This window comes from Alosa pseudoharengus, unplaced genomic scaffold (genome assembly GCF_046254945.1).
Source record: "Alosa pseudoharengus isolate Yale_2024_CS ecotype anadromous, Long Island Sound unplaced genomic scaffold, YU_APseudo_1.1 YU_APseudo_1.1_scf_22, whole genome shotgun sequence".
NCBI lineage: Eukaryota > Metazoa > Chordata > Actinopteri > Clupeiformes > Clupeidae > Alosa > Alosa pseudoharengus.
The window spans coordinates 43646-56077 of record NW_027468680.1 but is presented as its reverse complement, the minus strand read 5'-3'; the positions used below and the strand labels follow the sequence as shown (position 1 = coordinate 56077).

Sequence of the window (12432 nt, the reverse complement as noted above, 5' to 3'; positions counted from 1 at the left end):
ATTTAATCCAGTGTTTTGTCAAGTTGCAAAATGCCATTCGTTTTAACGAATTTTTATGATAGTACCCTATACAAAAAGTACTTCATACTATCTTAATTGCTTTATACTCAATACTTGACCAATGGCTATTGCATCTGTCTATTGAAAGTGAGAATGTGGCATGTGATGTGTAGGCTTCATAAAATAAAATAAACAGATTGCTAATGGCCTACAAGCTGATCTGGGGTGCGTTTCCCGTACAACTACGGAGGTTAGCTTTTTACTAACAGGATGCATCATTCAACTAACCAACATGTAAGTTACGACTGTTTCCCAAAACTGTCGTACTTACATAGTACTGTAAGTTTGGACCATGATCGTTTCCAAACTTCAGTAGTCTGGACTAAGGTGGTTAATGACGTTTAGTAGCACGTGAACGGGCAGCTGCACATACTTCTGTGGCGCATTGCGTTAAGGCCGGCAGATGACAGCCGCCGTTGCACAGCAGTTACCAGTCCCCTGTCCAAGAGTTCGAATCTGGGTTAAGACGTTGACAACAATATTGACATTGTTGTTTACCTAAGTTTATCTTTTGTGCAGATCATATTATCAAAATCAGAATCAGCCTTCTTGGCTTGGTTTGCGTAAACTAACAAGGACCCCCCCCCCCCCTCCATGAAAATCAAAGGCTACATATTATCAGCTGACTCGTCAAAAAGTGCGCACCACCTTATTATTATCTGCAGGTGTGTGACTTTTACTTACGTGCAAATGGCTGCAAATTGACTTTTGTATTTTCTGCCTTGGGCATTTTAAAATATGGATGTATGGTGGTTAGAAGTGTAAATATCAATTAGAAACCTAAATATATTTATAATTATTAATTTGCAAACAAATAACTGGCGTCAGTGACGTCTTTGACATGAAGATCCCTGGAACTATGCTTCTAGCATTCTACCACAGGTCGAGAGGTGTAGTTGTAACTACACAACTTTACGATAGTGGTTGCGAACGTTCGTTGCTATGGTTTTGGGAAACACTAACGTAGTGAAACGATGCATTGGACTATGTAAGTTCCAAATATGAATGTAATTCTGCGGCATAAAGCAGATGTATTTGTTTATTGTACAGAAAAATTAAAATGACATGTCAAGCAGTCAATTGACTACATTGCAGTCAAGAAGTAGGGCAAATTAATTTACGAAACCAAAACGTGGGTCTAGTTGTCTAAGCCTCTATAGTAGTCTGTTAAAAACGTTGCAGAAGCCTATACCTAAGGCTACAGATTAATTCTGAACAGTTATTTCTCTACTGGCTCAATTATCACACCACTGTTTTGATTTGCGTAGTTATGTTAACCCAACACTGACAATAATGTAGACAGCAAATTTCGATTTCCGTTACCACCGTGTAGTCAAGCCTTAAGCCATACCCAAGTAGCCTAAATCGAGGTAAATCGAGCTTTTTCAGAATGGGCAGCAGGCAGAGCGACGCACAGTGGCTGAAAGTGGTACTAAAGCTTCACGCAGCTTCACGCCTCGTAATGCGCGACTGAAGTGGCCATTTGAAAGCGATGCCCACTGTATATATATATTTATATAGTTATATATAGACCCCTTCACGATCCACATCACAGAAAAGGTGTTGATGTCGGAGTCAGAAAGCTTTCCATCCCATTGAATTGTATGTGTGTGTGAATTGACTGAAATGTCAAGGAAACATCAAGAAAAATGCTTACTTGTACTACTTTTTTGCATGTATACATGCTGGGCTTGTAAACCAGATAGCCTTATATGTCGGGCTAATGAATCTCTGGCCACTTGCTAATGTCATCTACCCATTCTGTTATCAGACAGATAATCGCCATTAGCTAAGGTACAGGTCGCAGCCCTTGGGTAACATGCCGGCCTATTAGCTGTTGCCAACATTAAAGGACTCCGGATGATCTCCAACATTAAAGGGTCTGGATGATCTCCAACATTAAAGCAGGGTTCCCGCGGGTCCTTAAAAAGTCTTAAAAAGTCTTAAATACAACTTTAGGCTTTTAAGGCCTAGAAAAGTCTTAAATTGTCTGGAATGTCTTGAATTTTTGAAAAGGAGGTATTAAATTTGTGTATGGGACCGCCAGCGAGTGTGAGAGAGCGAGTGAAATGTCTCCATCTGGTTTTGTGTATTTTTTTAAACAGAAATGTATAAGTGACTGGCTACTGAAGGAAGTGTAGTGGTTGCCGAGTGAAGATGTTTTCACGGGTCGTTAAAGGTGTGAAAATTGTAAGAGTTTTCGTGGTATAGCCGAGGCCTGAGAGATAGCCTACGTAGGCCTAGGTAGCCTACGCGAGCGGTAGAGTGAGCGGGAGAAAGTGCTGGGTAAGCCAGTTAGCGATAGGGTGGCCATACGTTCGGACTTAGGCCGGACAGTTTAAAACTCCTGTTCAGTGCAGCCTCAAGCCGGACGCTCATTTGTCCTCCTTTTTGGAGTTGCGCTGGGCTTCTAGAATCTTTGGTCGGACGCAGCATCGTTTCACAAACTATGGACGCGAAGACTGCTGGTCAAATTATGCGTGGTGCTTTTGTCACTCATCTGATAATTTGCTGCACAATTTATGAAGGAACCATGGACCGACAGAAAAAGAAATACACATTAAGTGTATCTGTTTGCATCTCTCCAGCGTGTTTTGCTGGCTTTGCCTAAGTAAAGATCTGTCTAAGTTATAATAGCCTACCTGTAATATCGGTCTGCAGCTTGCTTGCCAGCCTTTCCCAGTAGGCCTACTTCGCAAAAGTTGTGAAATATAACCGCATATTTTTTTTGAATGTCGGCGACTGGCTACATAAAAAAAAAAAACGCATCTGTAAGTGTGTTCATATTACGTGTGTGATTGAGATAAAACCAGCAGTTTTTCAGCAGGAACATGCGAGGAGGGTTTTTAACTTTTTCCATAATTTTTTTTAAAACAAGTCAATGGTTTACAATGTTTCAGTCAAGCTTTGGTTGGTTTAAATACAACTGGTATGCAAAATGTATTACCTTTGATTTGCTGTGCTGCATATGGGACAATAGATGTCTAAGTTAGTAGGCCTATTAGAATATTTAAATAGCTTAGTCTACCTTTGAAAAAATAAGGGAATCCAGTCCAGAACACATGTTTGGCAAGTAGCCTAGGCTTCTACAGACACAGGTGAAGAACAGTCAGCCTCAGCCAGTAGCACAACCAGATATGTACAGCCAGCTTCAAAAGCAAGCAGTCCAGACCCTAAAATTGGGCATTGAATAGCTGTTAAGGTAATTCACACATAATTATTTTCTTTCACCAAAATATATTTGGTAACTTCTGTAGACATCCCAAATGGGGTGGGTGTTAAAATAAAAAAAATAGTAGAAAAGTTTCTACTATAGTAGAAAAAAAACTATTGCATAAAACAGTTTTAAGTCTTGAAAAGGTCTTAAAAGTCTTTAAATTTGCACTTGGAAAATGTGCAGATACCCTGTAAAGGAGGCTGGATGATCTCCAACATTAAAGGACTCCGGATGATCTCCAAAATTAAAGGGGTCTGGATGATCTCCAACATTAAAGGGGTCTGGATGATCTCCAACATTAAAGGAGGCTGGATGATCTCCAACATTAAAGGGGTCTGTCCTGTGTGCACAGGCACCTACGCGAGTGGCAGCCTTTTCAGTAGCTCTGCCTGTTCTTTCATAACATTTTCCTTTGCAAATGTTTTATCTTTTCCACGCACCGTGTAGATATATTTCTATCCTATGGATATGGCTACTGGTATTACTCATCCGCAACACAGAAGTAAGAACTTGAGGGAACAACTGCTTGAGCTGAGAACAATGGGCCATGCCGGTACTGTTTAGCCTACTGAGGAACTGAGGACACATGCCGGTACTGTTCACCCTACTGAGGACTAGAGCTTAGATCGGGCCCAAAACATCAAGCCCGACCCTACCCGAGCCCGTGCACATTGTGCCCGAGCCCGACCCGGCCCGACGCGTTAACTGTAATTATGAGCCCGAGGCCGATTTAAACCCGACATTTTTTAAATACGTGGGCCATTAGAACTGACGTTCTCAACTACAATTCCGAGCTGTTTGAGCTACAGAAATCCGTTTAGAGGACATTGAGAGGACAAAAGAGGACATTGAAGGCTGGCTATCATTATTTCTGCCATGGCAAGCCTGCTTCATGTTCATCTTAAAGTATTTTTGCTGTCATAGATGAACATCGTGCACACTTAATGCACGCAACAAAGCATACCTGACAAATGCATACCTCCGACTTTTCTCCAAACTTCCTCGAAGTTATTTCTCCTGTTTTCATTTTTTTTCTTTACATCTTCAAGCTTCACGTTGCACTTAAGATACACAATACAGCACAGCAGGCCCGGTGTGATGTGTTCGAGTGGAGAAGCTGCGCATGACACGTGTTGCGCAGATGACATTACAATTGACATTTTGTAACTCTGAGCCTAACTTGTATAACTTTGTATACACTTGTTACTTAGGCCTACTTTGATAAATATAAAATATTTCTGAGTCTGACTATGGCATAGCTTTAGCTCCCCACCCAAGTAGGCTAATGATTAGAAAGATAAAAAAGCAAGCTTGATCAAGGACCCGGCCCAGCCCGAGGATAGTGGCTGAAAATATCGGCCCGACCCGGCCCGCGGGTCGGGTCGGGTCAAGTTCGGGCTCGGGCAGAGAATCTAAACTCTACTGAGGACACATGTTTGAGCAGTTTGAGCAAGCACTTTCACAGACGTCAAGTCAACTATCAGACTCGGTAGAAGTGTGTGTGTTTGTATGTGTGATATGAACCATTCTTCCATAATGTTCTCACCGGTTACATTTAGAGGAATGATATTAACCGTTCTTCCATAATGTTTTAACCGGTTACATTTAGAGTGTGTGTGTGTGCATGTGCGTGTGTGTTTGTATGTGTGATATGAACCATTCTTCCATAACGTTCCGGTTCCATTTAGAGGAATGATATGAACCTAGGGCTAGGGTTCTTCTGTAACGTTCTCACCGGTTCCATTTAGAGGAGGCCTTGGAACACTGGAACAGGAATAAAAAAAAAATGTTTTTGCTTAGAACAAAACGAAATGAAAATCATTCTGTTTTCAGTCCCTGGTGTTTGTGTAACTTGCTTGAACACTATACACATGCTTAGCCCAAAGTAACAAAACTTGAGGATTATTAGGTTTTGATAGCAGAGTTTCAATTCGACATAGATGTGAATGGTTTATTTCCCAGTGTTGTGTCTTGTGCGCTTGTGTGTAAAGTTTTGACACAATGAGCCGAAGTTGTGCAAAAATGTTTAAGCAATGGGCAAAAACTGTAATACGCCTGTGTGTGTGTGTGTGTGTTGTGTTAATACTTTGTATGTGTGTGTGGTTGTTTAGGCCCATGAGGCGGTTATACAAGGACGCTATCCTGCTCCAGTGGAGACTCTGCAGATTCTGGCAGCCCTGCGGATCCAGTACCTGCTGGGAGACTACAACTCCCAGAATGCCTGGCCCGACCTGGAGCAGCTGTTTCCTGTCAGTCGCCTGCGCAGTCGCCTGCAAGCCTGCACGTCTCTCTCCCGCTCTAACTCCGCCCACAGGAAGCGCTCCTCTTTCTTGGAAGGAACTCTCAGGCGCAGCCTGAGGGGGAGGGCCAGAGCTGAAGAGTCACAGGAAGAGGCGTGGCTTGAACAGGAAGTGTGTGTATTGCGAGGAAACGTGCAGGAGAAGTGGGCGCGTCTGGAGGGCATGAGTCAGCAGGACAGTATGCTGAAGTACATGAACATCATCAGAGAGTGGAAAGGATACGGCTGCAGCCTGTTTAATGTGCAGGTACACACACACACACACACACCTGCAGGTACACACACGCACGCACACACACACACACCTGCAGGAACACACACACACCTTCAGGTACACACACACACACGCACGCACGCACACACACACACACGCACACACACAGCCACACACACACACAAAGGGCATGCTAACCTAGGCCTGTTTAATGTGTAGGTACACACACACGCATGCACACACACACACACACAAAGGGGATGCTAACCTAGGCCTGTTTAACGTGCAGGTACACACACACACACACAAAGGGCATGCTAACCTAGGCCTGTTTAACATGCAGGTACACACACACGCACGCACACACACACACACACACACACTCAAAGGGCATGCTAACCTAGGCCTGTTTAACGTGCAGGTACACACACACACACACAAACAGGGTGTCCGCGGGGTTGTAAAAGGTATTAAAAGGTAGTAAATGAAACTAGAAATGCAATTCCAAGGAATTACCAGTGCATGAAAATGTTAAAGTTGTGATGTAAAATATCATGTATAGTTAAAACAGATAATACAGAGATGGTTACTACGGTGATGCTAGGATAGACATGGTGGTTGCATAGCTTAATAAAAGTTAGACTGTTTAAAAGTTGAATGTAGATAGTTTAAAAGTTGTTGATAGACAGCTAGTTTAATAGATAGATAGTTTAATGATAAAAAGTAGACCGTTTAAAAGTTGAATGTAAAAAGTTCAGTAGTTTAATGGGTTACATTGTTTAACAGTGGATTATTGTAGTGAGGACTTTTATTTTGAAACAGTTTTGGGCAGAGGAAACAGTTGAATAGGATGTGTAGTCTTAATTGACCCAGATTGTATGCTTAAAGCCTGAGGCTGCAGGTGGCCTGAACACCTGCCATAGGATTCTAATTGCTTAATGGCCGTATTATGATGTCATAATCGGCAATGTTAAGTAAAAAGTTTTTCTTTAATAGTTTAAAAAGTATAAAAGTTTCAAAGTTGAAAAGATATAGCAACCCGATCTGTTTGAAGACCTACGTTACAAAGTTTGAATGAAGTTTCTAAGTTAAACTGTTCAAGAGAAATTGCATCTAGAAAAAGTGGTAAGCGGAATAATAATAAGAAGAAGTTGCCTAGGAAGAACAGTACAGTGCATTTTCATGCACTGTAATAAATGTCATCTGATGAGGTATTACATTTTCGAACCATTTGTGTTAAGTGCAGGCCTATCTCCTAAAATCGGCGTGAATCATCATTATTACAGTGCATGAAAATCACTGTACTGTTCTTCCTAGGCAACTTCTTCTTCTTATTACAGTGCATGAAAATGCACTGTACTGTTCTTCCTAGGCAACTTCTTATTATTATTATTCCGCTTACCACTTTTTCTAGACGCAATTTCTCTTGAACAGTTTAACTTACAAACTTCATTCAAACTTTGTAACGTAGGTCTTCAAACAGATCGGGTTGCTATATCTTTTCAACTTTGAAACTTTTATACTTTTTAAACTATTAAATAAAAACTTTTTAAAATTCATGTTAGCATGTGTGTGCGTGTGCAGTGTGTTAATCTGTGTGTGAGTGTACAGTGTGTTAATGTTTGTGTGTGTGTGTGTATGTTTACAGTGTGGTTAATGTGTGTGTGTGTGTCTGTACAGTGTGGTAATGTGTGTGTGTGTGTGTACCGTGTGGTTAATGTGTGTGTGTGTGTGTATGTACAGTGTGGTTAATCTGGTGAGTGTGTGTGTGTTTCCAGTGTGCAGATGGAGTGTGTGTGTACACTGTGGTTAATGTGTGTGTGTACAGTGTGGTTAATGTGTGTGTGTGTGTGTGTGTGTGTGTACAGTGTGGTTAATGTGTGTGTGTGTTTCCAGTGTGCAGATGGAGTGTGTGTGTACAGTGTGGTTAATGTGTGTGTGTGTGTGTGTGTGTACAGTGTGGTTAATGTGTGTGTGTGTGTGTGTACAGTGTGGTTAATGTGTGTGTGTGTACAGTGTGGTTAATGTGTGTGTGTGTGTACAGTGTGGTTAATGTGTGTGTGTGTGTACAGTGTGGTTAATGTGTGTGTAATGTTGGTGTTTCCAGTGTGCTGATGGCGTGTATCCAGAGGATCTGTGGTTGGCTGTTGGTCAGGAGAATGTGGGTGTGTACAAGCGTGGGGAGGCGTGGCCTCTGGAGGTCCTGTCCTATGAGCTCATCCTATCGTTTGGAGCCCCACAGCCCAACACGCTCTGCATCAGCACTCAGGAGCGCCACCTACTGTTCCTCACAGAGCAGGTGCGTACAGTGTTAGCGCCACCTACTGTTCAGAGCAGGTGCGTACAGTGTTAGCGCCACCTACTGTTCAGAGCAGGTGCGTACAGTGTTAGCGCCACCTACCTTTCAAAGCAGGTGCGTACATGTGTGTTAGCACCACCTACTGTTCAGAGCAGGTGCGTACAGTGTTAGCGCCACCTACTGTTCAGAGCAGGTGCGTACAGTGTACATGTGTGTTAGCGCCACCTACTGTTCAGAGCAGGTGCGTACAGTGTACATGTGTGTTAGCGCCACCTACTGTTCAGAGCAGGTGCGTACATGTGTGTTTGCGCCACCTAGAGCCATATAAAGGTAGAGTTGCGACAACTCCATTGACACTAATGTTCCATTTTTTTCCAAGAATGGCAGCTAATGGAAGCCTCAAATAGTTCCCGGAAGTTAACAATTAATAATAGCAGCAGTGCAGTTACAGCAGTATAGACTGTTTGTAGCCAACATTTCAGATTTACATTATTGCCTCATCCGAATAATAATAATGACAGTAATAATAGTAATAGTAGTAAAGTAATAGTAGGCTATCAATAGCCTAATTATAATAATAAACTATTTATGTATCGACTATGACAGCTTTTCTGCTGCTCAGTTTTTATCAGTTCCTTATCAAATAAATTAAAAGAGGCTAAAGCCCAATAAATGTGCACACATAATAACCTAATATAAGATAAACCTTGCCTATACCATTTCAATTAGGCAGCACTAGGCAACACCATGAACGAGCTGTCATTAAGTTTTTGCGTTTGTAGACAACTTTTATGACGTGACGTGTATTGGGCATTTAGCTTTACCATCATGTCAACATAGTTGTAACGTTATGCGCAATGCTCATCTAGGCTATGGATTTAAGTGGTTTCATTTTAAAAAGGGCAGCAAAAGTGGGATAAAGTGCAACTGCTTCCCCAAAACAATTCCTCCATAACTGTGGATTTAATTGTTTGATATGTGGATAACTGTTAGTGGACTAAACACATAAAAGGTAAGATTTTGTTATCACAAAGCTAGCTGGTTCTTTAAATATGGCGAAGCATATTTACAGCCAACTTTGTACTTGCATTGTTGGTAACGTAAACGTTTCTTAAGTTAGGAGCAGGACTGTATTTTTTTTTATTTTGCATTAATTTTCATTGGCAAAAGCTAGCCTAATATGCATGAGAGATTTGAGGGAGCTGCAGCTGTTAGCATCAGCACGATCATATTAACACAGCAGGGCACACTAAAAGTTGAAAGTTTCAAACCAAGCTTGCGCTGATGATGCATGATCACTGATCAAATTGCTATTTTCTGACACGATGCACACCATTCCCAGGTGCTCACCTGTCTGAATCTCAAGCTCTTTAGCCTGCTTTTGTAGGTTACACGCAGTCTCAAAAACACTGTTTACAGCTTTTTGATTCACTGTACCAGGTCATTTTTTTTATATAGCTATAATTTAGATACACTTATGGGGTGGGTGCAATTGCGTTTTCTAAAGAATCTCCCGTCTTAGTGGCTGTCATGGCCACCTGGCTCACAGTAGCAATGATATAGGGGGGACCACACCATTTGTAAAGTTAAATCCAAAATAATTTATTAAAGTATTAACTTATACCATGAAAACATAATTAACATAAACAAGTGTATCAAGTCAGTAAATGAGAAGCAAGAGAAAGCTAATCAAAAGTTTAGTGCAGGTCAGTAAAGTGTAGACTATGTGTAATGCAAAAAGGATGAGGCTGCCGCCAGCATGGAGGCCAGAGCTAAGCCCAGTCAAACAGAGCTGTGAATGGCAGAGCATGGCAGAGCCGGAACTACTGGCAGGAGATGGTTTTTGAACAGTCCCGCCAATCAACTGCTGTCTAGACTTGATGGCCTGAACAGACAGCTCCCCCTTCAGACTGGGGGGAGAGAGACCGCCAAACAGATTATCTCAAATGGTGTAGTGAGCACACCCAGCACGGCAAAGCCGGGCGTGACAGAGCAGAAATTAATATTATGTGACACATACGTTAAAGGGCGAAAGAAAAGGTTGCCTTATATAGCAGGCTACGATATAAGGTCTGGAATTTAATTTAATATTGTTGTAATGGTAGGATAACTACACAGTTTACACAATAATTACACTGTGTTATAAATATTGTATATCAATGCATTTATTGACTGTCAATTACCCAAAATCGTGGCTCTGTCTATCATTGAACAGTAGCCTATTTAATGCATTCTAATCCATTGTCAATCACTTTTTGAAGTTTACATGAACCACGTGACCTTAACGAATTTTGAACACCCTTATATGGCTCTGGCGCCACCTACTGTTCCACACAGATCAGGTGCGTACATGTGTGTTAGCGCCACCTACTGTTCAGAGCAGGTGCGTACATGTGTGTTAGCGCCACCTACTGTTCCACACAGAGCAGGTCGGTACAGTCAGGGGGTAAAGTATGTGTCTATGTGTGTGTGTGTGTGTGCGTGTGTGTGTGTTGAAGGTAAATGTGATGGAGAAGTCGTGAGCAGGTATAAACACTCAGGAGAAGTTGGATGAGTTTGAAAAGATGGGATCTTTCTATTTACCCCAATTAAGGCCAAAGAAAGGTAATAAAAATGTGCACATTTTTATCTGTGTGTGTGTGTGTGTGTGCGTGCGTGTATGTGTCTGTGTGTGTGTGTGTGTGTGTGTGTTAGGTGGTGGACATCGCGAGGCTCATGAAGACATACATCAGTCTCATCGTGAAGAGACGCGTCAGCACCTGCCAGTCAATCAGTAACCAAGGGAACCATTGGTGAAGATTCACCATGTAACCTTCAGATAAACTTGCTTGTGTTTTGTGTTCAAGACCATGTGTGAGAGTGTTTTAAATGTATGTATGTGTGTGTGTAGGAGCAGTAGCTGAATTTGATTTTATGCAAACAGTCTTAACCAAAGAGCATCTCTGCAGGCAGAGACCAAGACCAAAGAGACACACACACACCATTCAAACTCATACATAGAATGACAATCCTAATACATTTTTTTCTCATATTAATGTAAGTAATCAACTGGAGAAGTTTCATAGTGATATATGCTAGTTAAATTATACTATTCACCTGTAGTGTCTCGCCTTAAAGGAGAATTCCGGTGTGATATTGACCTAAAGTGTGTTGAAACATGATACCGAGTGTGAACGTATGTCTCATAGCCCATCTCGGCTTGTCCCCTGCACTCCAAAATCTGGCGCTAGTTAGCCGATGCTACCAACAGCTTTTTCAATAGTGGTGCTTCGGCATCGGGCTAGCCATGCAAATAAATCACTGTTTTACACCATTTACGAGGCTCAATGTATCTCCACACTTCATTGGTAGACTTCCGAGGGCCCTGACTGCTACTGGAAGAAACTGGAATCCATGCATTTCCACTGAATTATTTTTGGAATCTGATCCCTTATCATACCTGTTCATTCTTACTCGTCGCTCGACTTATCGTGACTAAATTCAAGATGGCTGCAAACGCTAAACTTTGTGGAGATACTGTCTGTATAAATCGTCTTGTAAGTAAACTACCAGTGCTTTTTCAAAGTTTTCAATGTCTCGTTTTAAATGTCAGGGCCCTCGGAAGTCTACCAATGAAGTGTGGAGATACATTGTGCCTCGTAAATGGTGTAAAACAGTGATTTATTTGCATGGCTAGCCCGATGCCGAAGCACCACCATTGAAAAAGCTGTTGGTAGCATCGGCTAACTAGCGCCAGATTTTGGAGTGCAGGGGACAAGCCGAGGTGGGCTATGAGACATACGTTCACACTCGGCATCATGTTTCAACACACTTTAGGTCAATATCACACCAGAATTATCCTTTAACTGAAAATGACAATCCCTAGCCACCCCACTTACAGCTCCATACTGATCCCCCCTACTGATCCCTAGCCCCCCTACATACTGATCCCTAGCCCCCTACTTACTGATCCCCCCCTACTGATCCCTAGCCCCCTACATACTGACCCCCCCTACTGATCCCTAGCCCCCCTACATACTGATCCCTAGCCCCCTACTTACTGATCCCCCCTACTGATCCCTAGCCCCCCTACTTACTGATCCCTAGCCCCCTACTTACTGATCCCCCCTACTGATCCCTAGCCCCCCTACATACTGATCCCTAGCCCCCTACTTACTGATCCCACCTACTGATCCCTAGCCCCCCTACATACTGATCCCTAGCCCCCTACTTACTGATCCCTATCCCCCATACATACTGATCCCTAGCCCCCTACTTACTGATCCCCCCTACTGATCCCTAGCCCCCCTACATACTGATCCCTAGCCCCCTACTTACTGATCCCTATCCCCCATATATACTGA

At 42.4% G+C, this 12432-nt stretch overlaps 1 protein-coding gene across 1 annotated transcript in view; it reads left to right on the top strand.

Moving 5' to 3' along the window:
* Positions 1 to 11394, top strand: part of myo10 (myosin X) — a 153230-nt gene extending 141836 nt beyond the window's left edge. The window contains exons 39-41 of the mRNA XM_076300163.1: positions 5389 to 5823; positions 7898 to 8089; positions 10784 to 11394. Of these exons, the coding sequence (XP_076156278.1) occupies positions 5389 to 5823; positions 7898 to 8089; positions 10784 to 10885 (729 nt within the window). The 3' untranslated portion in view covers positions 10886 to 11394. The remainder of the gene's footprint in view (positions 1 to 5388; positions 5824 to 7897; positions 8090 to 10783) is intronic.
* The last annotated feature ends 1038 nt before the right edge of the window (positions 11395 to 12432 follow it).